At 42.1% G+C, this 24,744-nt stretch overlaps 2 protein-coding genes across 2 annotated transcripts in view; both read left to right on the top strand.

The window, feature by feature from the left end:
• Positions 1 to 143: 143 nt before the first annotated feature.
• Positions 144 to 15,003, top strand: LOC107384394 (leptin receptor gene-related protein). The gene is made up of 4 exons (XM_015957651.3): positions 144 to 1,472; positions 1,748 to 1,823; positions 9,827 to 10,010; positions 13,836 to 15,003. The coding sequence occupies exons 1-4, from the start codon at positions 1,457 to 1,459 to the stop codon at positions 13,950 to 13,952; spliced, it is 393 nt and encodes a 130-aa protein (XP_015813137.1). The 5' UTR covers positions 144 to 1,456; the 3' UTR covers positions 13,953 to 15,003.
• Positions 15,004 to 24,006: 9,003 nt separating this feature from the next.
• Positions 24,007 to 24,744, top strand: part of LOC107384393 (3',5'-cyclic-AMP phosphodiesterase 4B) — a 109,469-nt gene continuing 108,731 nt past the window's right edge. The window contains exon 1 of the mRNA XM_015957646.3: positions 24,007 to 24,160. The gene's annotated coding sequence lies outside the window, so the exon portion shown is untranslated. The remainder of the gene's footprint in view (positions 24,161 to 24,744) is intronic.

Below are 24,744 nucleotides of genomic sequence, written 5' to 3'. Positions count from 1 at the left end.
ACAATAACCCAACCTTTAAAGTAAGAGCCACACTTGCTAGCAACCAGGTTAGCAACTCTTGTGTACTAATGGTGGGCAAGTGAACGTCAGTAGTGGTTTACTAGCAAATGTTTAAGCTAATATTTAAGCTAGTGTTGGCCAGTGTTGGGAACGTTACTTATTAGTTATAGTTACTGATTACTTTGTCAAAAAAGTAACTCAGTTACTAACTGAGTTACAAGATCATAAAAGTAACTAATTACCTAGAAAAATAACTACTTAGTTACTTTTTTCATTAAAGAATTACTACAATAGTGAAATATAAATGACTAATGACTGGAGCATAATAAAATGTATGTCCAAATGTTTTTTTTTATAAACCTGAATAATTTAAATAAATAAGCACTTAAATATTCCCTGGGTTCATATGGTAAAACAGTCGTGAGAGATAAGACGGGCCAAGACCAATAAGACACTTAAAAGCCATTAAAAGTTTCTTAAAATCGATCCTGAAACAGGGAGCCAATGCAGTGATTCTAAAACCGGAGTGATGTGCTACCGCTTCCTGGTCTTCGTCAGGACACGAGCTGCTGAGTTCTGTAAAAGTTGTAGACCTGAAGTATTCTTTTTTTGGAAGACCAGAAAGCAGGGCATTGCAGTAGACTATCCTACTGGTGATTAAAGCATGCATCCGCGTCTCCGAAAAATAATTAAATTCATTTTATAAACTACATACTGACTCTGTCTGAATTAATACGAAGTGTGTTTATGGTCCCTGAATAAGTGAAGAACCCTATAATATTCTGATTAAGCATTCAAAGATCAATCAGATTGACATTTCATATTTATATGGAATATCACATATTGATGGTCATAATTAGCATGTAATAATTGCTACACAGTCAGACTAAAGGATTGCAAACATACTGTAATAATAAAACTAATGCTGTGAAATGTTCTGAAATCTGTATATAGAAAAAGTAAAATATGATGCACAAAAAAAAAACTAAACCCAGAATGACAGTTTAATACAACTACTTAGTTTGTTTCAGTGTATTGTAATTGCATGTGAGTTATTAAAATATCCTTTAGAGTTTAAACCAAGCAATAATGACTAAAAGTAAATGATAAACCAGTACATTTTACTTTAACTTCATGCAATGAGAAACAAATATTTAACTTTATAATTCTTCAAGAAAATGTTAGAGATATTCCTAATTGTTTGTTTTGTACCTATGTAAGGTGTCTTTATATTGCATCCTTCGTTTCATTTGGATTATTGACAAGTTTCTAAACCACATGAACGCGAGGTTGATGGTTGTAATCCCAGGTCAAGTTTCAATGATGTTGTCGCTTTAAGAAAACACGTCACGCAACCCTACGTCGGAAGCCGGAAGTTGACCCACGGAGACGAACCTTCAGCAAATAAACAAAGAAGTCTAAAGGAAAAGCTTCAAGGTTGTTTTTTTTATTAGCAATGGCCGGAATTAAAGGTACTTTCTGAAATCCTGAAGATCCTGGTGTGTGTGACGAGTTCTGTCTGTTAAGTTGTCGTCCTGTTCAGGAAATTTGTTAGCTTGTTTGTAACTTTTTAAACCTTTGCTGAATCATTTTGACTCTCGCTGACCGAGTTTTTATAAGACATGTGACTTTTACAGTAACCATCCGGTCCCGGTGAATGTTTAGATCCCATGTTTCCGGTGACTTTGTTAGTTACTGTCGTGTGTCCTGTGTAGTTGTTTACACGGTAACGTCTCTGCTGTTGTAGCTCTGGTCGGGCTGTCGTTTAGCGGAGCCATCGGACTGACGTTTCTGCTGCTGGGCTGTGCCCTGGAGGAGTACGGGTAGGTGGCTTCAGACACTAACACCTCTACGCAGGTTCACTCATCTCTCTGGGAAAAACTAAACCATTCAAGGGTTGATCATTTAGTCGTTCCAGCTGATCAAACAGGATTTAGTTGTTTCTTATCACGGTGGTACTTTATCTGCCCCTAAATACATTTTCCAATCACCAGATTGAGTTCTGCTTTTTCTCACTAAAACATTCAATCCAGAGCTGAGACACTAAAGGCTTGAACCAGTAATAACACATAAAAACGTCTGCATGTGATGAAATGGTGAGATTATGTTTGACAGACATTTACTGGTATTTGAACATGTCTAACTTTTGTGAAAAACTTGTAGGACAATTCTGCTGAAAATGTATTAAACACTGGTTCCAGCATCATCATCTGTTTGCTTCGTGCTCACAGCCCGCTCTAATTGCACCCATTTAGCTGTGATTTTAATGAATGATGTAGGCACACACATAGATATGTAAATACCGTAAATCCTCTAATATTGGCCTGTATTCAATTAACGGCCGGGTATCATATTTTGGCCGGTGTCGGAGTCGGCGGAGGTGAATAATGGCCGTTTTTTTTATTGTGGCCGGGTGGAATGTGGTAACAAACAAGTATGAGGGGTGGTTGTGTCATCCGTCTCACTTTTGATTTGCCAGTGATAGACCATGAGGGTAACTTTAACCGTGCAGAGACGAAGAGGAGGCGAAAATTTGATATCAAGTTCAAAGAGAACGTGCTGATTATGCTGCAGAACACTCTAGGGAGCAGTAGGGGTTGTATGAACTAGTCACTAGTCGACTTCACCACTCTATAGTGACTTTTTATGCCTGTCATTGACTAGTCGCTGTCACGTGATAATGACCGGAAAGATGCAGTCCACGGAAAAGACTGCAGCCTGCTGTCAGCAGGTGACAAGCTCCTGCGCGTCGGGGGGGCAACGCGCTGTGCCAGAGCATCGGTACTGACACCCGCCGTAAAAACGGACATTTAACCAAAATGTGACCTTTACCCTCTTGCAACTTTACCTTCCCCTCACCCCCATCCTAACCTTAACCAGCTTGCGCATGCAAAGCTCTGATTGTTGACGTGCTCCAGACATCTGCGTCCTGAGCACGGCCACAGTAACATTATCAAATCAGGTGTCACCACCTCAAAAACTAATTTAACACGCGATCGTTCATGTCGGCTCATTTCCTTTTATGTTTTCTGTCTTTTATTCTTTTATTTGTGCCTGATGCGTTTCGCTGCTGTGGAGAGGGGTGCATCACCTGTTTTGTCCTCCGGTGACGCACCGATCACTGATGCGGCCGCCGAGCAGCGAGCACTTTGCTGTTTTTGCGGTCGGTAGATCTTTTAGAACTGCAGTTCAAAGGTAACTCATAAGGTGAATATATATGAAGCCAGGTAGCAGTTTCTCTTTAGGATTGAGAGGAGATGCAGGAAGATAATAAACAGACAGGAAAGAAAAATAGTCAAATAAAAACAAGTTAGTTTTTGTACCTGGTGGTTGCAACAAACAGACACCATTGAAGGTAATCAGAAGTGAGGAACAGAAAATGAAATAATTATTTTAATGTTTAGAGCAGCAGGAACTCCGAGAGGCTGCAGGCGCATCAGTGAGTTTGCGGCCGCTGCGCAGGGGGAGGGGGGAGAGGGCTGAAGCAGAAACTACCGTTGTTAAAAGAAATGTGTTTAACTTTGAAAATGTGGGCGCGATTTTAATTGTCAAACTCCAGCGAACCATTGGTTCATTTTGCTCAAATAGAAATAGAGGCCTGCCTCTAATTCTGGCCCTCCTTCCAATAAAGGCCTGGAGCTTGATGAGCTTGAGTCAAATACAGGCCCGGGCCTGTATTAGAGGATTTACGGTATAAACACTAGATGCCTCGTCCCCGCTGTTCGCCAATGGGATGCGGCGTAGGATCGGTGTCGGTACAGGATCGGCTCGGGGTCCTTCGACTGCAGATGACGTCAAATTAGTTGATTGGCTGAACATGAAACTTACGGAAGTTACGTTATCACGTTATGATTTTGATTGGTCAGAACAAATTTGCGGTCGTAGTCTTAGCGGTTGTAGTCCTGTAGTCCAAAAATCAACACTTTTTGGAGAAAATATGTTTGAATTTCTAAAGGAAATGTAAAATATAAGCAAATGATAAACGGTGACCCTCAAAAGCTCTTGATGTTGATGAAACGGGGCAAAATAAAATATAAGAACTTTATTGAAAGACACCAAGCAACATTTTAAGTCAAAGAATGTATTTAGATAACAACTAAGGAAATATACAGACGAACTCCACATTAATACAAACAGATATGGCTTCACATATAAGAACTGTTCTATTTTTTGTCAGTCCGATGTTGGTTTTATGCAGTTTCACATTCTTTACAAAACAAAGATAATATGGTGTTTTATTAACAAATTACAATTATAAAGAAAACATTTAGGTGTTAACAAACAAGAATTTATTAACAAAACTGCTGATGTCTTTCCAAAACGTGTGTGTGAAAGCCGAGTAGATTTGCAGTAATGTGACGTCATCGGCAGTCGAAGGACCCCGAGCCGATCCTGCACCGACACCGGCCATCTTACCTCAGACAGCTGCCCTCTTTCTTGACGCTGGGGTGTATGGTGCATGTACTGTTTAAATAACTCTAACTTGCTCAATTTTCAACCAATTTTCAAAGGTTTGATTTGTTATAAACGCCAGAGATGTGTCTATGATATAGGATGGGTTTGGCCCAGAAATACCTGTTATTTCACTCCACAAAACATTTAATCTTTCATAAATAACACATTTAATTGTAAGCTACAGCAACTTAAAGTATACATAGCCTGGTATTATATTATATAGATCTATCTGTCTGTCTGTGTGTTTGTTTGATTATTTATTTATTCCTGGTTTGTGAAATAGGATTTGTTTAGAGATGAGATTTCAAGGTTCTTTTCAGGTAAAGCCCACATTAAAAGAACGCAGATACAAAATCTGCACCCCAACAAAAAAGACAACCGACACCCAAATCATCTCTGTCAGCCAGAACCGGCCCGCCAGCAATAAAATTTAACCCAGCAAATGATTTTGTATTTTCACTATTTCTTAACTTTTGTTTTCTTATTTATTGACTTTCATTTATTAATTATAAGCTCTTTGGAAATGCGTTCTGAAAAAGTTAGGAAATACTCAAAACATAGATTAGGTTAATAAACAAGATGGATTACAGTAATAAAAAAGATAGATGGATAATGGATTGATCTTGTTAAGGAGATTTTTAACATTCATAAAACCAGATAAACAATGTATAGAAGAAGGTAGCAGCAGCAATGGAACAGCAGTTTCTTATTATTTTATTGACATAAAAACAATTAACAGACTGAATAATTTACAAGTGTGGGTTTTCTTTGCAACAGTTACAGATGAAAGGTGATCCCACGTTGTCTCAGTTTGTCACAGCGGCTATTCGAGCATCCGTGGGCTGCACGAAAGTCGGCCATGTTGACCCTCAGTCTTCACAATTAATAAAAGTGTATTTCTGCAAACATAAATCCAGAAATGTCCTGTTTTAATTTATCTCAGTATAAGTTTTGTGTAACAAACCAAGATGCTTAAAAACCACGGGCAATTTAGCATACATTGATTTAAAATTAAACGAGCGACTCCCACTGAGGTAAATAGTCAACTTTGTTTTGCTAAGCAGTGCACCCACCGTAGCCTCGTCATCTCTAAGCCAAGTTAGACAGCTAACAAATACAAAAACATCCACAAACAGCCATTTACACAACAATTGGGCTGGCGTAAAGTCGTTATTGGTTTTATAGAACCACATAAAATATCGATTGTGGTCTCAACCTGAATAACATGCAAATAGCCTAGGCGGGACACATGGTTCACAATTAAGCCACTTTCAGTCTCAAGCCCATGTGTTCTAAGGGTTGTAACAAGGCAAACCGCTTGTAAATCCGTTAATATTTCATCGAGTTAAGAGTGTTTTTGTTTAAGCTGATCACTCACCTTTCAGCTGCTACCATTGAGAGCGGAGAGGTCTGTTGTCTGAGGTAAGATGGCCGCCGTTTAGCTACGCCCTCGACTCCCGCCTTCGACATCTAGTGTTTATATACATATCTATGGGCACACACTTTACAACTTCCTCACATGACCAAATTTAGAGTTGTTTCGCATTGAGTCAAAAGTTTACAGTGACATATGAATGGATCCAGTCGGATCCGCCTCCAGGGGCTGGAGGAGGTGAAAGGGGTTGTCTGCAGCAACCACGGCGCTGTTGTATTGTTTGCATTTTGTATCGGGGCCTAACATTTAATAAATACAGTTTTTGCTGTGATAATATTTTAGAATGATCTGCCTACATCGGATTAATGAGCTGGGTGGAAATAATTCAGAGTGAAAATTTTAGCTTTCCTAAATGTCTGCTGATGGAATTCTTACAAACTTCAAATCATTCTATTAATTAAAAAAATCTCTGATAAAATGTAATCATTTGCTATGATATCTGTATTTGTAGAAAAGCTAAGAAGACAAAGAAGAAAATATCATTTCTATAGCGCCTCTCAAGATAAAAATCACGAGGCGCTTCACAAAAACAAAAAATGTAAAAATATAAAAAATCATTTAGAAAATGTTTAAAAATATATTTAAAATGAGCAAAAAATAGGCAATTGTGATTAAAAAGAAAAAAATGTTAAGAAAGAGAGAGAGTGAACAGGAAAGAGGGAAATCAGTGGATCCTGAGGAAGGTGGAATAGGTGGGGAGAGCAGAATAAAGAGAGAGAGGTGAAGAAGGTCATACAAAAGCCAGTTTGAACAAGTGAGTCTTCAGCTGCTTTTTAAAGGAGACCACTGAGTCCACTGATCTCAGGCTCAGGGGGAGAGAGTTCCAGAGTCTGGGGGCCACATCAGCAGATGATCTGTCACCTTTGACCTTTAGCCTGGTGCTGCACAACCAGTAGGCTTTGATCACTGGACCTCAGGGACCTGCTGGGGGTGTAGGGACTAAGAAGATCACCAATGTAAGATGGTGCTTGTCCATGTAAGGCCCTATAGACCAGAACCAGGATCTTGAAATGAGCCCTGAAGTTGACTGGCAGCCAGTGAAGCTGGAGGAGAAGCGGGGTGATGTGGGTGTGTTTGGAGGACTTGGTCAGAAGCCGAGCACAGGCATTCTGAACCACCTGCAGACGGTTCAGGGAGGTTCTGCTCAGACACGTGAAAAGAGAGTTACAGTAGTCTAAGCGTGAGGAGATGAAGGTGTGGAGAACTGTCTCAAGTTCAGAGTGAGACAGAATGGGACTCAGCTTAGCAACATTCCTGAGATGGAAGAAGGAAGAGTGAACAAGAGAACTGACATGAGAATCCAGGGTGAGAGCTGGGTCAAAGGTCACGCCAAGATTCCTGACGGAGGGTTTGGTGTGAGAAGCAAGCTGACCAAGAGAGTCTCTGACTTTGGGAACCAGCTTGTCTGGGGCACAGATGAGGATCTCAGTCTTATCTTCATTCATCTGTAGAAAACTCCCAGCCATCCAGGTGTTGATAGAGTCTAAGCAGGTGTGTAACAGCTGCAGCTTAGACATCTCATGGGGCTTAAAGGAGATGTACAGTTGGATGTCATCCGCATAAAGATGGTAGGAGATTCCTTTGAAGGAGCTCAGGATGTTCCAAAGAGGAAGCAGATAGAGGAGGAAGAGCAGAGGCCCCAGCACAGAACCTTGTGGGACACCATGGATAAGGGAGGTGGTGGAGGACCTAAACTTGGAGACGGCCACAGAAAAGGAGAGCTCAGAGAGATAAGAGGAGAACCACTCCAGAGCAGTTCCTGATAGGCCTACCCAGTCTCTCAGCCTCTCCAGTAGCAGGTGATGGTCAACAGTGTCAAAGGCTGCAGTCAGGTCCAGCAGGACCAGAACAGAACAGTCCCCTGCATCACTGTGAGTCAGAAGGTCATTAGAGACCCTAAGAAGAGCTGTTTCAGTAGAATGAGCTCTACAAAAACCTGACTGGAAGCTATCATAGATGTTATGTTCATCAAGAGCAGCTGTGAGTTGTTTAGCCACAACCTTTTCCAAGATCTTGGAGATGAACGGAAGTTTAGAGATGGGTCTGAAGCTGCTATGGAGAGAGGGGTCAAAACTCGGTTTTTTAAGAAGCTGAATGAAGCTAGGACAGCCACTGATGTGTCTTCATTAGTGACGGTTTTCATGCGTCCACATTTTGGCAAATCCAACACTGAACCAGTTTCACGAAACTTAGCAAGCAGTTTAACTGTAGCATGGGAGATGGGTGGTCTCGTCAGGTGACTTGCATTGAAATCTGCTGCAATGACCTGGTGACTGCGTTCACCAGATATCAACACAATATGCTCCTCACGTGTTAACCTCTTCGACGTGTCAATGGCTGTGATCACAGAAAAACTTGTAAATAACTCATGAAAAAATAGAGTTACTTTAAAACCAAGCACACCATTGTTTTTCCTTGTGAAATTCCCAATAAGTTTGATGTGTCACACGACCCTCTTCCTATTGAAAAAAAAAAGTTAGATCCAAGATGGCCGACTTCAAAATGGCCACCATGGTCACCACCCATCTTGAAAGTTTGTCCCCTCACATATACTAATGTGCCACAAACAGGACATTAATATCACCACCCATTCCATTTTATTAAAGGGACATTATGGAAGTTTGACAGCCAAAACATGTATAGAAATAATAAATGTCTTCTTCAGACATTCTCCTGCAATGCCCTGGTCCTGTAGAATGAGCCCTGGCATTTTTACTGTGATTGCCTGTTTTTTCTGTAAAATCACAGAAAAAGAGAGATGCTCGGGTCGAGCAGGCTGCTTCATGCGCGTTCACGCTCAGGCATCGCCCGTAGCATTTGCTATCCGTAGCTTTAGCAGCAGAGAGAGAGGCAGCGCCACTTTGTCGCTGTTCCTAACGCCTAGTGACAAAGCTAGCTACATTTCTGAGGACCCTTAGCTACTTTCTGTAGAACTTTCTTCTAGATTTTTCCTGCAAATTAGCAACAAAATAGCCATTTTCACTCCGAACCGTTCTTTGAACGTTGTTTCAGCTGTCATCAAGGATATAAATGTTACAGATGCAAAGGACGTCACTGGTGCTTTAGCTCACCAAGTAAGACGTCGGACTCTCGTGCAGAAGACCTGGGTTTGATTCTGGATGTGAACATAGTTTATTTAGAGTTTCTTTTTTACATTGATGGTATATTTTTTACAGTAAGATGCCCAAATTTTTATTTGAGACTCGCTGAACGGCATTGAATTCACAGATAAAAAAACATGTGGGTTCAACTTTCATTTTGGAACAATTTTTCAAGCAAGGGAAGGGAATGATCTGAGCATGCAGGAGGACTGACCCATCATAAACCTTTGTCGGCTGTGCTGAAGAGAAAGGTACAGAACCAAATTATTTAATTAATTAGCTGCGTGTTCTCCTGTCCTCTGTCCTCCGGGCCTTACACGCACACACACACACACACACACACACACACACACACACACACACACACACACACACACACACACACACACACACACACACACACACACACACACACACACAAGGGACTCTCTCAGCTGTTATTTTCGTTACGGAGTGTGCACGTACAACATGGGCGCCTCGTGCACGAGCCTACTATTGAAGCTGTGTTACGCTTTTGGCCTGAGGGGGCAATCACGAGCATAAAAGTTCAAAACTCAGTAAAGTCCCTTTAAGGTGTGTCCTCATAAATGGCCCACCCTGCAGGTTGCGGAAGGATCAAAGCGCCCTGCGTCAAAACACATCAAATCCATCATACAGACTTCACCGATTCAAAGTGTGACCTTTTATTCCAGCAGCTGAAATAACTGACCCATTTGTCTCGAACCATTTTAATGTTGATTACATCTAATTCATCATGTTGAGACTAAGATTTCCACTAATAAAACTCGTTCTCCAACCTTTAGTCCTTCTCACCCTGTGTGCACTGCTCTCCCAGGGTCTACTGGCCGCTGTTTGTCCTGATTTTCTACATTTTGAGCCCAATTCCCACCTTCATATCTCGACGCGTCAGCGATGACGATTCTTCCAGCAACGCCTGCAGAGAGCTGGCCTACTTCGTAACCACTGGCATCGTGGTGTCATCCTTTGGCCTCCCTATTGTCTTGGCTCGACACAACACCGTGAGTTCTCTTCACACACACACACACCACCATGTGGTAAACTAGCAAATGTTTCCACATATCAATATAGCTTCAAAAACATTTCTATTCACAGGCAGAAATGTCTGTCATATAAAATACCATTTTAACTATCATTAACTGTGGTTAGTCTATGTCAATGGTTCTATTCAAGAAGTGAGTCTACATTTATATTGTATGAATTCACCACATGAAATTATTAATTTTAAGCTTTTATTTCCTTGTTGGTGTCATGATTATGGTAAATAATGAAATTTTGTAATTTCCGGGGGCCTCACCCTGAGCAGCTGATTAACTCAAACAGCTGTAAAGTTTTCCCGAGCCTGGAAATGGTCTCAGTCTAGGTCAGTACGCTGCACAATGGGGGAAGACTGCTGGCTGGACACATTTCCACAATACATTGTCCACATAGCAGGAAACTACAAAAGGTTCCCAGGGTGGTGGATCTAAGCGTGTTCATAGGAAGCTGAGCGAAAAGAAAGCGTGTAAGGAAAAGGATCTCCCAACAGGGAGAACCACTTCCTTGAGAGGATTGTCAGGATGAATCCATTCAGGAATCTGGGAGTGGACTGATGCTGGAGTCAGAGCATCAAGAGCGTCAGCACACAGCCCAATCTTAGACATGAGCTACCGACAACACTTTCAGGTGAAATCACTTCTGAACCAGAGAGCATCAGGAGCATCTCACCTGAGCTCAACCAGACCTGGGGGCTCGTTTATCTAACGTACTTAGACACAGATCTGTGCGTATTTTGTGCGTAGGAACAGTTCTACGCCCTGTGTGGTATTTATCATTTTTTACTTTTGCGTAGAAACGCTCCTGAATTCAAGAACATCTCTGACCGTACGTACGCACAGCATCTAGTGGCAGAACGGGGAAGCGCCATACCGAATGTCTCAGTCATCCAAATGTGTTTCTCATCCACAAATTTTATTTATCCAGTCTGTAATTTTGTCAGTGGAAAAACTGCTTTTTCACATAACTGGTACTAAAACCAATGAAAGACACACGTGACCGACGGGAATCTGACGTCATATCATGGCTGATCTGTTGTTGGAGGATTTACCAGAGCGTGCTCTCTCGAGGGAGCGCGGTCCCCGTGAGCGCTCTGATCTAAAGGAAATCCTTCTGCTGTGCTGTGATGTGGGACCCTTTGCGAAGCAACAGACAAACCTCACGAATCCGATCCCGGTTCATATTTTATTTTACAACTATGAGAACCGCCCCCAGAACCTCCTCTGCTCCATGATCATACGTGCCGTGTTGCCAAGGTAACCAGACTGAATGACAGCTCAGAGGCTGCACTCTCAGACAACATTTCCAAATAAAACCAACTCCAAGCAGAACGACTCCTTAAATGTAAACCCGTTACTCTACGATTTATCAAATCCATTTTATTTTCTGACGGGAACCTCTCCTCTGTCCCGACCACGTTTTTAACCTCTGTAACTCGTTTGGTTCTTTTGCGCTTCAGCAGCCAGTGTTTCGATCTCGTCAATAAAGTTTTTCTTATTTTTTCTAGAAAAACAAAAACCGGGGAATCCCCTCACGTGCTGAGGACGTAGCCTGACCAAATATGGTTAATTGAGGGCGCAGCTGAGTACGCGCACAAGTGGGATTTATCAGCTTATTGCGGAGGAACATGCGTACAAGAGGCCACCGCATGTTTCGTAAATCAGACTTTGGGCTGTTCGTACGAACATTCTAAATTCCATTCGTAGGATAGAATATAGGAATGTTTCTACGAACGTTTGATAAAGGAGGCCCTGGACTGTTGCTCAGTGGTCCGGAGTCCTCTTTTCACCTGAGAGTGATGTCTTGGGGTCATTTGGAGATCAAGTTCCCAGAGTCTGGAGGAAGAAGGCAGAGGCTCAGGATCCATGATGCTGAAGTCCAGATCGAAGTTTCCAGTCAGTGATGGTTTGGGGCGTGTCTTCTGCTGGTGTTGGTCCACGTTGTCTTCTGAAGTCCACAGTCAACACAGACATCTACCGGAACATTTTATGGCCCTTACACTCTAGCGTCAGCTCCGCTCTGTCTGGACCAGGTTGGGAGTGTTCTCGCTTCCTGTGCACAACTGGAAGTTTTTTCAGCCCTCTTCCCGAGGAAGTCCACCTGGAGCCAAACTGGTCCGACACACCCGCTGCTGGCTGATTGGCTGGCTCAGAATCACGTCTACCATTAGGGGGAGCTGGGGTGGGTGGAGTGGAGCCGATGCCAGTGTGTAAGTGGCATTAGAGACCCTCTGCTCACTTCTGCTGTTGAGGTCTATGAAGATGCTGGTATCATTTCCCAGCAGGACATGCTCCGGCCCACAAGGCTGAAGGTACCAGAAGCCGCTACTGTAGCCGTGTTTGATCTAAAGGAGTTTTGGGGAATTTGTGGGAGGAAGGAAAGTGGCGAGGACAATACGATGGCTTACACCTCTCAGCTGCTTTCTCAGGACTTTACTTAGATGTTGGCATATCGCAACCATTTTGTCACTGAGTGACATCACTGGTCAGCACCTCAATGCCTCCACGTTTATTAAATGTTATTGCAGCAGTACGCCAGCTGCACCCGCACCACTCAGATCACACAGCTTGCAGGTTCAACACTCTTTGTTAGCTCTTGGCTCTCTCAGCCCGCCTCAGAGCTCCACACCGTGCTCTCAGCACTCGTGACCTTCCCAGTCACCAGCAGACCCAGACTCCTCAGTGCTTTCTGTCTCCAGCATCTGTGCCTATGAAGCACCTCCTGCTTATTGCCAGTCAGCCTCTGCCGATGGGGTCCACCTCTCTCTGCTGTTTTAGCCATTACACCTGGCCTAGGTTCACGGCCGAGTGTGAAGCGACTGGGATGAGGATCAGCACCTCCGAATCTGAGACCATGGTTCTCGACCGGAAAAGGGTGGCTTGCCAACTCCGGGTCAGGGGAGAGGTCCTACCTCAAGTGGAGGAGTTTAAGTATCTCGGGGTCTTGTTCACGAGTGAGGGTAGGAGGGATCGGGAGATCGACAGGCGGATTGGTTCGGCGTCTGCAGTGATGCGGACGCTGAGCCGATCTGTCGTGGTGAAGAGGGAGCTGAGCCAGAAAGCCAGGCTCTCGGTTTACCGGTCGATCTACGTCCCAATCCTCACCTATGGTCATGAGCTTTGGGTAATGACCGAAAGAACGAGATCGCGGATACAAGCGGCCGAAATGAGTTTCCTCCGTAGGGTGGCCGGGCTCAACCTTAGAGATAGGGTGAGGAGCTCGGACATTCGGGAGGGACTCGGAGTAGAACCGCTGCTCCTCCGGATCGAAAGGAGTCAGTTGAGGTGGTTTGGGCATCTGGTCAGGATGCCTCCTGGACGCCTCCCTGGGGAGGTGTTTCGGGCATGTCCTGCCTGCAGGAGGCCCCCGGGTCGACCCAGGACACGTTGGAGAGGTTACATCTCCAATCTGGTCCAGGAACGCCTTGGGGTCCTGCCGGAGGAGCTGGTGGAGGTGGCCGGGGAGAGGACGGTCTGGAGCTCCCTAGTTGGGATGCTGCCCCCGCGACCCGGACCCAGATAAAGGGAGGAAGCCGACGACGACCTGGCCTAGTGTTGGGCTCATCAACAGCACGTGGATGTGTTGATCCTTGTGCTGTCAGTCCTTTTTATTGCTGTAAAATAATCAAAACTAAAGGAAACAACAGTTGGAATGGCTCCGCCTGTATCTAGATGTCTATGTAATATTTGAGACGGACATTTTGAATGGCATTCTAGTTCACTGAGCCGAACGTGTAAATGAGAACAAATCTGTGGCTTTCCGGTCTTAATGAAGCTCTCTCCTGTTTGCAGATCAAGTGGGGGGCCTGTGGCCTGGTGATGACAGGAAACGCCGTCATCTTCCTCACCATCCTGGGCTTCTTTGTTGTGTTTGGAGGTGGAGATGACTTCAGCTGGGAGCAGTGGTAGAGGGCTGTGGGAGAAAGCACCGACAGACGGGTGGAGAGATGGACTGCATACTGAGGGATGCTCAGTGTTGGCTTGTGATAGTAATGTATAGAAAACAAGAGTGTGACCTAAACCTGCACATGATCAGATAGGTTAGGTTTAGCAGACTGGTTTGCTGCCTATGAATGTGCCTTATGCTTGGGACCAGATGGACACTGATGCCTCTCATAAACACCCTCCCTATCCATCTTGACATGCATGTTTCAGCTTGCATTGCTGTCGAGCACCCCCAAACACTCTTGCAGCTATCTTCTCTACCAATAAGCCTCAGTTGTCACCAATTAAAGCATCTTAAAGAGTCATTATTGCCATTCACACACTGTTGAGCTCACTCCTGTTGAGGTGTGTAAACATGAAAAAGTTATTTTATTCAACAGTTCTATTCCAGAGTCGGGTGAAAGATCTATCTGGATGTTTTAGTTTTGCTTTTTGGCTGAAACCGTTTAATGCCTTGCTTTGTTTACATGCTCACCAAAGACCCGTTCAGACTGCTACTATACCACTGGGCTGTGGGGTTAGATTTGTGCACTGGTCTGATCCTTAGACCTGAAGAAGTAGCAGCATTAGTTTCAGATTCCGGTAAGGAAAACAAAGAGTAGTGACTAAATATAAATTAATATAAAATCACTTTATGGGTGTTTTTGAGCCCAGCGTATCTCTCTATTGTTCTTCAAGCCTATTTAGGACTGTCTGCTGTATGTGATGTATATTTCCTTAGCAGTGTGCTTTGATTTGTTTGGTGTTTATTTGTTGTCATCCTAATTAATAACGAGGTTCTGTGGTCAGCGCTTTTCACCTCTCAACGTCTGCAGTCATGTTTTCAGTTCCTGATTCTTTTATATTTGCTTCATCTCTGCGCAATCAGTGGGAATATGTATTTTATGAATGTAACTGACATTTTGAATACAGTCTGTGTGTAGAATACTGTTTCTATCTCAACACTAATCCAGACTCTGAGGGTGTTTTATGAGATTTGTTGTCTAACACACATTAAAACTCTCATGTAAGAAAATAGTCTCTTTGTTGTCATTAAAGAAGATCAGGGAGAGGATTCGTGTGTGTGTGTGTGTGTGTGTGTGTGTGTGTGTGTGTGTGTGTCTGTCTGTCTGTCTGTGTGTGTGTGTGTGTGTGTGTGTGTGTGTGTGTGTGTGTGTCTGTCTGTCTGTCTGTCTGTCTGTCTGTGTGTCTGTGTGTGTGTGTGTGTGTGTGTGTGTGTGTGTGTGTGTGTGTGTGTGTGTGGACTATAACCTACAGCATAGCTTTGACTAGAACAAACCTCACATGAAAGGTTGTGTGTGTGTGTGTGTGTGTGTACTTGTCTTTATATGTTTAAGTAGACACGTTTTGACTAACCTGTAACGTGGACATTTCCACGTTGTGGGGACATTTTGCTGGTCCACATAATGCTAAGCACCCTAAAACTTGGTTTTAGAGGTATGGTGTGAATTAGCTTAAAGTTTAGGTTATGGTTAGGAACAGAACCCCATTGGTTAGGGTTAGGCATAGTGGTGCCACTGAAATGAAAGGAAGTCAATGGAGGTCCACACAAACATAAATACACGTGTGTGTGTGTGTGTCTAGATGAAAGAAAACCAACACCTAACAGAAGTGCAGGTGTGACCCTCGTTGTATAATAACATTGCTGTATATGCAGGGCTGTCATGAGTCTGCACACTCCAGCTGAATGTCTCGCCTACTCCACCTGCACACAATTATGGTGTTTCATAAGCATCAACACTTACAACTGGACATCTTATAAAACTGAGTCGGTAATAAACACTTTGAATAAATTGCTTTGGAATGTACTTCACCTTTTTTACATGGGGGTGGGGGGGCTTAAAGTGTTTTATTTTTACTGGGTTACTATCAAACTCTGCATATCTGTTCACAAACTTGTCCTTTTCCATTCATATTTCTCACTAATATCTATTCAAAAATATTCTTAGCTTGAAATTTCACATTTTTACATACATAAACTGGTCAACGCTCCATAGTCACGCACCATCTTGAAATACTGTAGCTGTTTAGGGCCATACAAGACATAATTCTCTGCATTTCACATTTGTGCTTTGACATGAAAAGTTCTCCTTCCTCCAGTCAGAATTTAATTTGTCCACACAACAGGCCAAGTATTCAATTTCTAAATCACGCTGTGAATATTTTAAAGGTGGAGAGAGAGAGAGCAGGATGCAGAGAGAAGTCTCTCAGATTATTCCAGCAATTAATGTTAATCAGCAGGTGCTTGGACAATGAAACGATTAGCTCATGTCATTTTTACAGATCGCTATTTTCCTCTCCTCAACAACTGCATGACCATTCCTTCTGTGACCTGACTGAGGGTCTGGAAATGGATATTTTGTTGACTGAGTTTGTTTCTGCGATTCACAACATGCAGAGCAGCAAATCTCGGAGGGTTTTCCAGCTGAGTTTTTTTTAAAGAAACCTCCTGGACTGCCATCGCTGCTGTTGGTCTTTAATGAGTCCCTACTGCTCGGTCGGTTTGGCCAACTATATGTCAAGCTGTTATTTCTGTACTTTGAAAAAAGATTAAAACCTCTAATGCTGCAGCTCTTACAGAACGATGTATCTTTTGAACGTAGATTTCAGAATTCTTGCAAAGGTCATGGCTCGTCGCCTTGAGACGGTGCTCCCCACAGTTCTTTCGCCTGACCAGACAGGGTTGGTGAAGTATGGCAATCTCTTCTTAATGTTAGATGTCTGTTATGTTGTACACGCTTGCTCCACCTGACCAAAAAGCTGAAGAAGTACAGGTCGTTCTCAAAGAATTTGCATATTGCGATAAAGTTCATTATTTTCTGTAATGTACTGATAAACATTAGACTTTCATATATATTAGATTCATTACACACAACCGAAGTATTTCAAGCATTTTATTGTTTCTAATATTGATGATTTTGGCGTACAGCTCATGAAAACCCAAAATCCCTATCTCATAAAATTAGCACATTTCATCTGACCAATAAAAGAAAAGTGCTTTTTACACAAAAAAGGTCAACTTTCAAATCAGTATGCTTAGTTATGCACTCAGTACTTGGTCAGGAATCCTTTTGCAGAAATGACTGCTTCAATGCGGTGTGGCATGGAGGCAATCAGCCTGTGGCACTGCTGAGGTGTTATGGAGGCCCAGGATGCTTCAATAGCGGCCTTAAGCTTATCCAGAGTGTTGGGTCTTGCGCCTCTCAACTTTTCTTCACAATATCCCACAGATTCTCTACGGGGTTCAGGTCAGGACAGTTGGCAGGCCAATATAGCACAGTAATACCATGGTCAGTAAACCATTTAGCAGTGGTTTTGGCACTGTGAGCAGGTGCCAGGTTGTGCTGAAAAATGAAATCTTCATCTCCATAAAGCTTTTCAGCAGATGGAAGCATGAAGTGCTCCAAAATCTCCTGATGGCTAGCTGCATTGACCCTGCCCTTGATAAAACACAGTGGACCAACACCAGCAGCTGACATGGCACCCCAGACCATCACTGACTGTGGGTACTTGACACTGGACTTCAGGCATTTTGGCATTTCCCTCTGCCCAGTCTTCCTCCAGACTCTGGCACCTTGATTTCTGAATGACATGCAAAATTTGCTTTCATCCAAAAAAAGTACTTTGGACCACTGAGCAACAGTCCAGTGCTGCTTCTCTGTAGCCCAGGTCAGGCGCTTCTGACGCCGTTTCTGGTTCAAAAGTGGCTTGACCTGGGGAATGCGGCACCTGTAGCCCATTTCCTGCACAAGCCTGTACACGGTGACTCTGGATGTTTCTACTCCAGACTCAGCCCACTGCTTCCGCAGGTCCCCAAAGGTCTTCAATCGGTCCTTCTCCACAATCTTCCTCAGGGTCCGGTCACCTCTTCTCGTTTTGCAGCGTTTTCTGCCACACTTTTTCCTTCCCACAGACTTCCACTGAGGTGCCTTGATACAGCACTCTGGGAACAGCCTATTTGTTCAGAAATTTCTTTCTGTGTCTTACCCTCTTGCTTGAGGGTGTCAATGATGGCCTTCTGGACAGCAGTCAGGTCGGCAGTCTTACCCATGATTGCGGTTTTGAGTAATGAACCAGGCTGGGAGTTTTTAAAAGCCTCAGGAATCTTTTGCAGGTGTTTAGAGTTAATTAGTTGATTCAGATGATTAGGTTAATAGCTCGTTTAGAGAACCTTTTCATGATATGCTAATTTTTTGAGATAGGAATTTTGGGTTTTCATGAGCTGTGTGCCAAAATCATCAATATTAGAAACAATAAAAGGCTTGAACTACTTCAGTTGTGTGTAATGAATCTAATATATATGAAAGTCTAATGTTCATCAGTACATTACAGAAAATAATGAACTTTATCACAATATGCTAATTATTTTAGAAGGACCTGTATAGGCTGAAAAAGCATTTGGTCAAGTGGAGGGAGGCTACTTCTTTGAGATTCTGATAAGATTTAAATTTGAACCCAAATTAAAATCCTGGATAAACTGCTGTATCCCTCTCATTGGCAGCTGTTTGCAACAATAATACTATTTCAGATTTTAATCGTTGAACCAGACGGGGATTCCCACTGTTGCCTCTCCCAATTGCAGTTGTGTTTGAGCTTTTGGGTATTACCATGTGGCAGAACCAAGATATCAGTGGGATAAAGTTTGCCTTTATACTGACGATACGCTTTTATATATTTCATCTTCTCTTTCTACTATCCCCAAGCTGTTGACTCTTCATTGTCCATTTGGTCAGATTTCAGGTTAAAAGATTATTTTCAGAAGAGTGAAATGATGCCTGTAACTCCTTTGGAAGGACAGCTCACTAGTTCCATTCCATTGTAAAAAGCCCAGACAAATTTAAATATATGGTATTTGGATTTCGCATAAATTGGGATTATTTATAACCCTTTATTGGCAATCTCAAACAAGATATTTTATGATGGGAATCCTTGCCCCTGTCTTAGGGCGGAACACTGTTAAAATGACGGGACAAACTAAGCTCCTTTATTTGTTCCAGAGTCTCACGATTTTTCAAATATTTAATTTTTTTTTTTTTTTTGCAATTGGATTGAATGCTTTTGGGCTTTATGTGGCAACAATAGATGCCTGAGAACTAGTAAAATGGTGTTGCAATTACCTCGTGACCTAGTGTTTCTTAAATGTATGTATTATTACTGGGTTTATAATATAATGCATAGTTGTTGTGGCTGAGAGAGGGTGTTGATGTGCTGAGTTGGGTGACTTTGGAGAGAGCCTTGTTTCTCATATTGCTATACTGTGCTCTTAGCTGTCCCTGACACTTGATATGTTCATATTCTGCTAATCCCATTGTTGTTTAGACAATTTGTTACACCCCAGGTCATCTAGGAAACCTGGGGCAACAAAAGAATCTATTCTCTGTAGTTCAGAATATAACTCAAAGGTTTTATTTAACAGAACAGAGCCCAAAACACAAAGAACACTGACGACAACAGTGATTGGCGGCAACTAAACATGGTAGCAACTACTTCACCTCTAATTAGCCAAAATTATATACAAGTAAAAGATCATCCCAGCGGTGACTCCTCCCCCCCAGTGATGAGTCTTATTTACAACGGAATCGAGTGCAGGGTTGTCCCTGCTCAGAAAGGCAAAGTGGCTAACCAGAGATGTACATGTGCTGAGCGTCCCCAGCACAGAAGTACACCAAGTCGCTACTTCTAAGGTGACTTTAAGTGACTAAATCAAAGCACGCTGAGGAGATAACAGATCAGAGACAACATCTCTCATCTGCTGCTACATGAAGATGTGAGCCAGGAGGTTTTTATGCCTCCAGTCCTCAATCAGTAGGTGATTACCATCTCCAACAGCTTGGTGCTTCAGGGTGGAGCAGGGCAGAGTGGAAAGAGCCAGGTGCTGCAAATCAGCTCCTCAGGTACAATACAAGGAGGAGAATTATTAAACGCAAAAGCCAAGCAGCGATGAACGTAACATGATTAAAATCTGGAATCAGTGCAGACGACCTTTTGGTTTCCCTGAGTAGTCATTTGCTGCCCCTGTGACAAAGAACCACTTGTTTATTCCATCTGTGTTAGATGAAGCTTTTAATGGATGGGCTTCTAAGGGCATACACTCTATGACCTATTTGTTGATGGTACATTTGTCTCCTTCGAACAATTGGTGGTTACGTTTTATATCCACAACTCATGGTTATTCAGGTATCTACAACTGAAACACTTTGGGAAATCCGACTGAATGTTTGGGTTAGGGTATTATTATTAAATATTAGACTATTAGTCGTCTAGGAGACTAAGTAAACTTTACACCCAACTCGGCTCACACTATCGGATCAGTCTGGATGTTCTAAAACAAAAATGGGAGCTGCTGGGTGTTGGACTGTTGGAGGAGGTCTAGCAAAAGATGGTATGGAACATTCACAAATTCTCAATTTGTGTGAGACAGTGTCATCCGTTTCAATGCATTGCATCGTTTGCATTGGTCCGAGGACTGAAATTAAACCAAAATTGGACCCGACATGCTAGCATTGCAGAAGGTCTTCTTCAGATGTTCTGGACCTGCCTGAAGCTACAGAGGTATTGGTGTTTAATTTTCAATATGCTCTTCAAGATCTGTTGGACCTTTTTTTCTCAGAATTCTGACTTTTTGACTCCTGAGAAAATCAAACATTCTCAGAATTCTGAGAAAATCAAACATTATCTTCATGCCTTACTTACACGCCAGAGCCTGGATTATTGTTTGGTTGTCAGGGTTACCCGTGACAATCTGCTGATGAGCAGGTTAATGTACATGCTGAATATTGATAAAGTAGTTTGCATTGATCATTTATGGCAATAAGTGGGTGTGTAAGAGGCGGGATGTGGTCTAGAAACACCTCAGCACATTTTGGTGACAGGTGTGATTTATAAAGAAGAAACTGCATGCAGCAGTGCGTAAGCAGAGTTTACAGGTTGGTAAATTCACTTGTGTAAGTCTTTTTTTTTCTGAGCTTAAAGTTACAATGTGTAGTTTCACCATTAATCTCTGGAAACAACTAGTGATGGGATTTGTGGCTCTTTCATCGGAGCCGTTAATTAGTCGGTTGTTTACCTCAAAAAGCCGTTCAAAAGACTGGCTCCTTTTAATGAAGTAGTAGTAGTAGTAGTATCAAGAGCAACGTCTTCCTGCCGTGTCCGTGAGAGCACACGGGGCTGGTTAGCGTTCCTCCCATAGATATGTATATAAACACGTGTTTATATACATATCTATGGTTCCTCCTATGTCCGTCACAGCTGTGGGTGGGGTTTGAGCGGGTGAGTTTGACCGACTTCCGGGGATGTTTGTTAAGATGCACGGCTCTCTGCAGGGACTCAGCTCTCATCATTCACTTTGAAAACCCGTTCAAACGATTCGATTCGTTCGTGAACGTCACATCACTAGAAACAACCATCGACATGTTGCTGAAAAGGAATTACATGATTCCCAGTTGCTGAAAAATATTGGCAACTTCGTTACACATAACCATAAAAATCAGGTCTAAAATACGTCGGAGCGGGTCTAAGTCTCTGGGCGACGCCATATTAGATGCCAAGTTTCCATCTACAGGAGCCCATGAAGACAAAAGCCATTTACTGATTTGTATCAAGCTGTTAGATGCTTAGTTTGAAATCCTACTGAAATCTGACTATATATATATATATATATATATATATATATATATATATATATATATATATATATATATATATATATATATATACACAATTATATATATATACACAATTATATATATGTGTGTGTGTGTATGTGTGTGTGTGTATACACATACATACATATATATATATATATACATATATATATATATATGTGTGTGTGTGTGTGTGTATATTCTGAACAAAACAATAAAAAATAATAAATTCATATATACACGCTAAAGTATATTGGCAGTCATGTTTTATTTGTATCTGATATGAAATGTGAAAAAACACAAAGGAGAAAGAAAATGTGAAGAAAAAAAGAGCCCAGGGACACACATTCATCTATGTTCCACGATGTCTGTTGCCAGGCAACAACTATGGCATCAAAAATGATCCTCAAACACTCCTGAGTCTTGCCTGTAACACAATACAGAATAAGTTAAATTGGCATTTACGTCACAGCTGTGGCTTAAAAGATGCTGACAAATGAACCAACATTACAAGTTCAGTATTGTATACGATGGCGGGGTTAGTTTGGATACACGGTGCTGGTCCAGCTTTAGAACAAGCCTATTGGGTTATTTTAACTCAGGAGAGTTGGGGTTTCGGTTTTACCCAGCATACATCCACAAAGATAAACAATCAATGATGAACAAGAGTCTGCTTCTAAACCTGCAGAAGGAGAAAAACTAACAAAAAAAAATATATATATATAAACAAGGGGACACACAACAATACAACAAGATCAAGCTATCACTGTGTCAACTTGATGAATAAATATAAAATCAACATTGTTTTTGACATTGAGAGCACCATGTGAGCACCTGTGTGTGTACGCGTGCTTGTACATTTGTAAGGTCTCTCTGTAGGAGCGTCCAATAGAGAGTGTGAGGGGCCACAGATCTGCCCCCAAAGATGCGTAGGAGATGGTACAACTAGTTAACCTTGTGATGTGAGAGTTTCATAAGCCTAGCATTGAAATCACATGCACTGATCACCCTGCTGCCCTCTGGGAGGCGCTACAGGAGCCTCCGGACTAAGGCCACCAGGTACCGGAACAGTTTCTTCCCAACAGCTGTCAGACTCCTGAACTCTGCCTTCTGACATATGACCCACGTTAAACTCATGGACTGCTTGTATTAACTACAGCCTGTACATACTTATAGTCATAGAATATTCATAACATACTTCATACCATGTACATTATAACATACGTAATAGATCCATTTCTGTAATATACTTACACATCTATATTATTTCTAATATATATTGTAATACATCTATATCACGGCTAAAGCACTTCTGGATGGATGCAAACTGCATTTCGTTGCCCTGTACCTGTACATGTGCAATGACAATAAAGTTGAATTCTAGTCTATTCTATTTTATTGAACAATCACACGATATTAAATCACAGTGCATTAAGTGCCAACCACAGCCTTAAGACGTGTGTTGAATGTACCCAAGTCCATACTTATGAGAGCACCATGTGAGCACCTGTGTGTGTACGCACGCTTGTATATTTGTAAGGTCTCTCTGTAGGAGCGTCCAATAGAGAGTGTGAGGGGCCACAGATCTGCCCCCAAAGATGCGTAGGAGATGGTACAACTAGTAAACCTTTTGATGTGGGAGTTTCATAAGCCTAGCATTGAAAGTCTTAGAGATCTGACCGTAAACACGAAAGGAGACAGAGGAGTTTTCTGGTTTTGCAGACACACCAATTTGGCACGTCATAACCTCACCCTGATTGGTGGAAAGGCGCCATGGCGCAAACTGTAACAAGCTTCATCTCTGATGATTATTTGGGTGAAATCCAGTATTCCTAAGAGTTCGTGAAAGACACACCGACATAATTCATGATGTGAGTGGAGGTGTCTAAACATTGAAGTTGGCCCTTTAAAGGGTTAAAAGCATGTAGGCTTGTATATATGTACTATTTATACATATATGTACTATATATATGTACTATATATACATATATTTGTACTATATACATATATACATATAGTACATATATGTATATATAGTACATATATGTATATATATATATACATGTATGTACTATATATATAGTACATACATGTATATATATATATATATACATGTATGCATATTTATATATATAGTGCATATATATATATATATATATATATATATATATACATGTATGCATATTTATATATATAGTGCATATATATATATATATATATATATATATATATATATATATATATATATATATATATACATGTACTATATATATAAATATACATATATATACAAGTCATGAATAAGAGATACAAAGTAAAAAAAAAAAAAAAAATAGCAGCAGCCAGTAGGAAACGTCCTTGAGTTTAGGAGCCAATCGATGTTCTTGCTGCATCGAGAGGAGAACGAGCGCGAATCCAACAAATGGAACCGGATAAAAGGGGCGCGTGCCACCGCTGCTCAGTTCTAGGAGGACCGGAGGAGGACCGGAGCAACGGGAGTGGAGTCAGAGAGCGGACAGCCCGCAGCCGGTAGGACCGAATTCTCTTCCTAAACATAAAAACAGCACGCTCTCCACCAGCAGCTCTGAGCGGAGAGAAACACAAGACTTGTTTTTTGCCACAACCCCGCAGGCGCTGCGCGACAGGCTGAAGTTTGGTGCATGAAGACCGATATTATTCTCAGGGATTATGATTTATTTGTCAGAATAATATTTCATAGCGCTCGGTGGCAGGTGTCCGGTATCTGGGCTATTTTAGAGGAAACGTGATCTGCAGGAAGCTGCGCTGGTTTCACTGAAGCTGCTTTTATTCTCCAAACTCTCTGCTGTCGGGGACACGGTTATTGTGTCTCTCTGAAAGACTTGTCCTCACCAAAGGCAACCCTAAACTACTGATGCTTCCTTAGAATGAGATCTAACACGTCACCAGCTTCATTATCACAACGAAAGGGCTTTAATTACAGATTAGAGTTTGGAATGCTGTTGTTTCCAGACACTGGATCTGTGGGAGGGGAAGAATAAATGCTGTGATGGAAAGCCCACGGCCACTAACACAATAAAGGAGGGTTTGATTCTTAAACTGTCGTTTGCTGTTTGTCAGTCAGCCCGTTTAAC

The sequence above is a fragment of the Nothobranchius furzeri genome, chromosome 11 (genome assembly GCF_043380555.1).
Source record: "Nothobranchius furzeri strain GRZ-AD chromosome 11, NfurGRZ-RIMD1, whole genome shotgun sequence".
Classification (NCBI taxonomy): Eukaryota; Metazoa; Chordata; class Actinopteri; order Cyprinodontiformes; family Nothobranchiidae; genus Nothobranchius; species Nothobranchius furzeri.
This window is presented reverse-complemented; position numbering and strand designations above follow the sequence as displayed.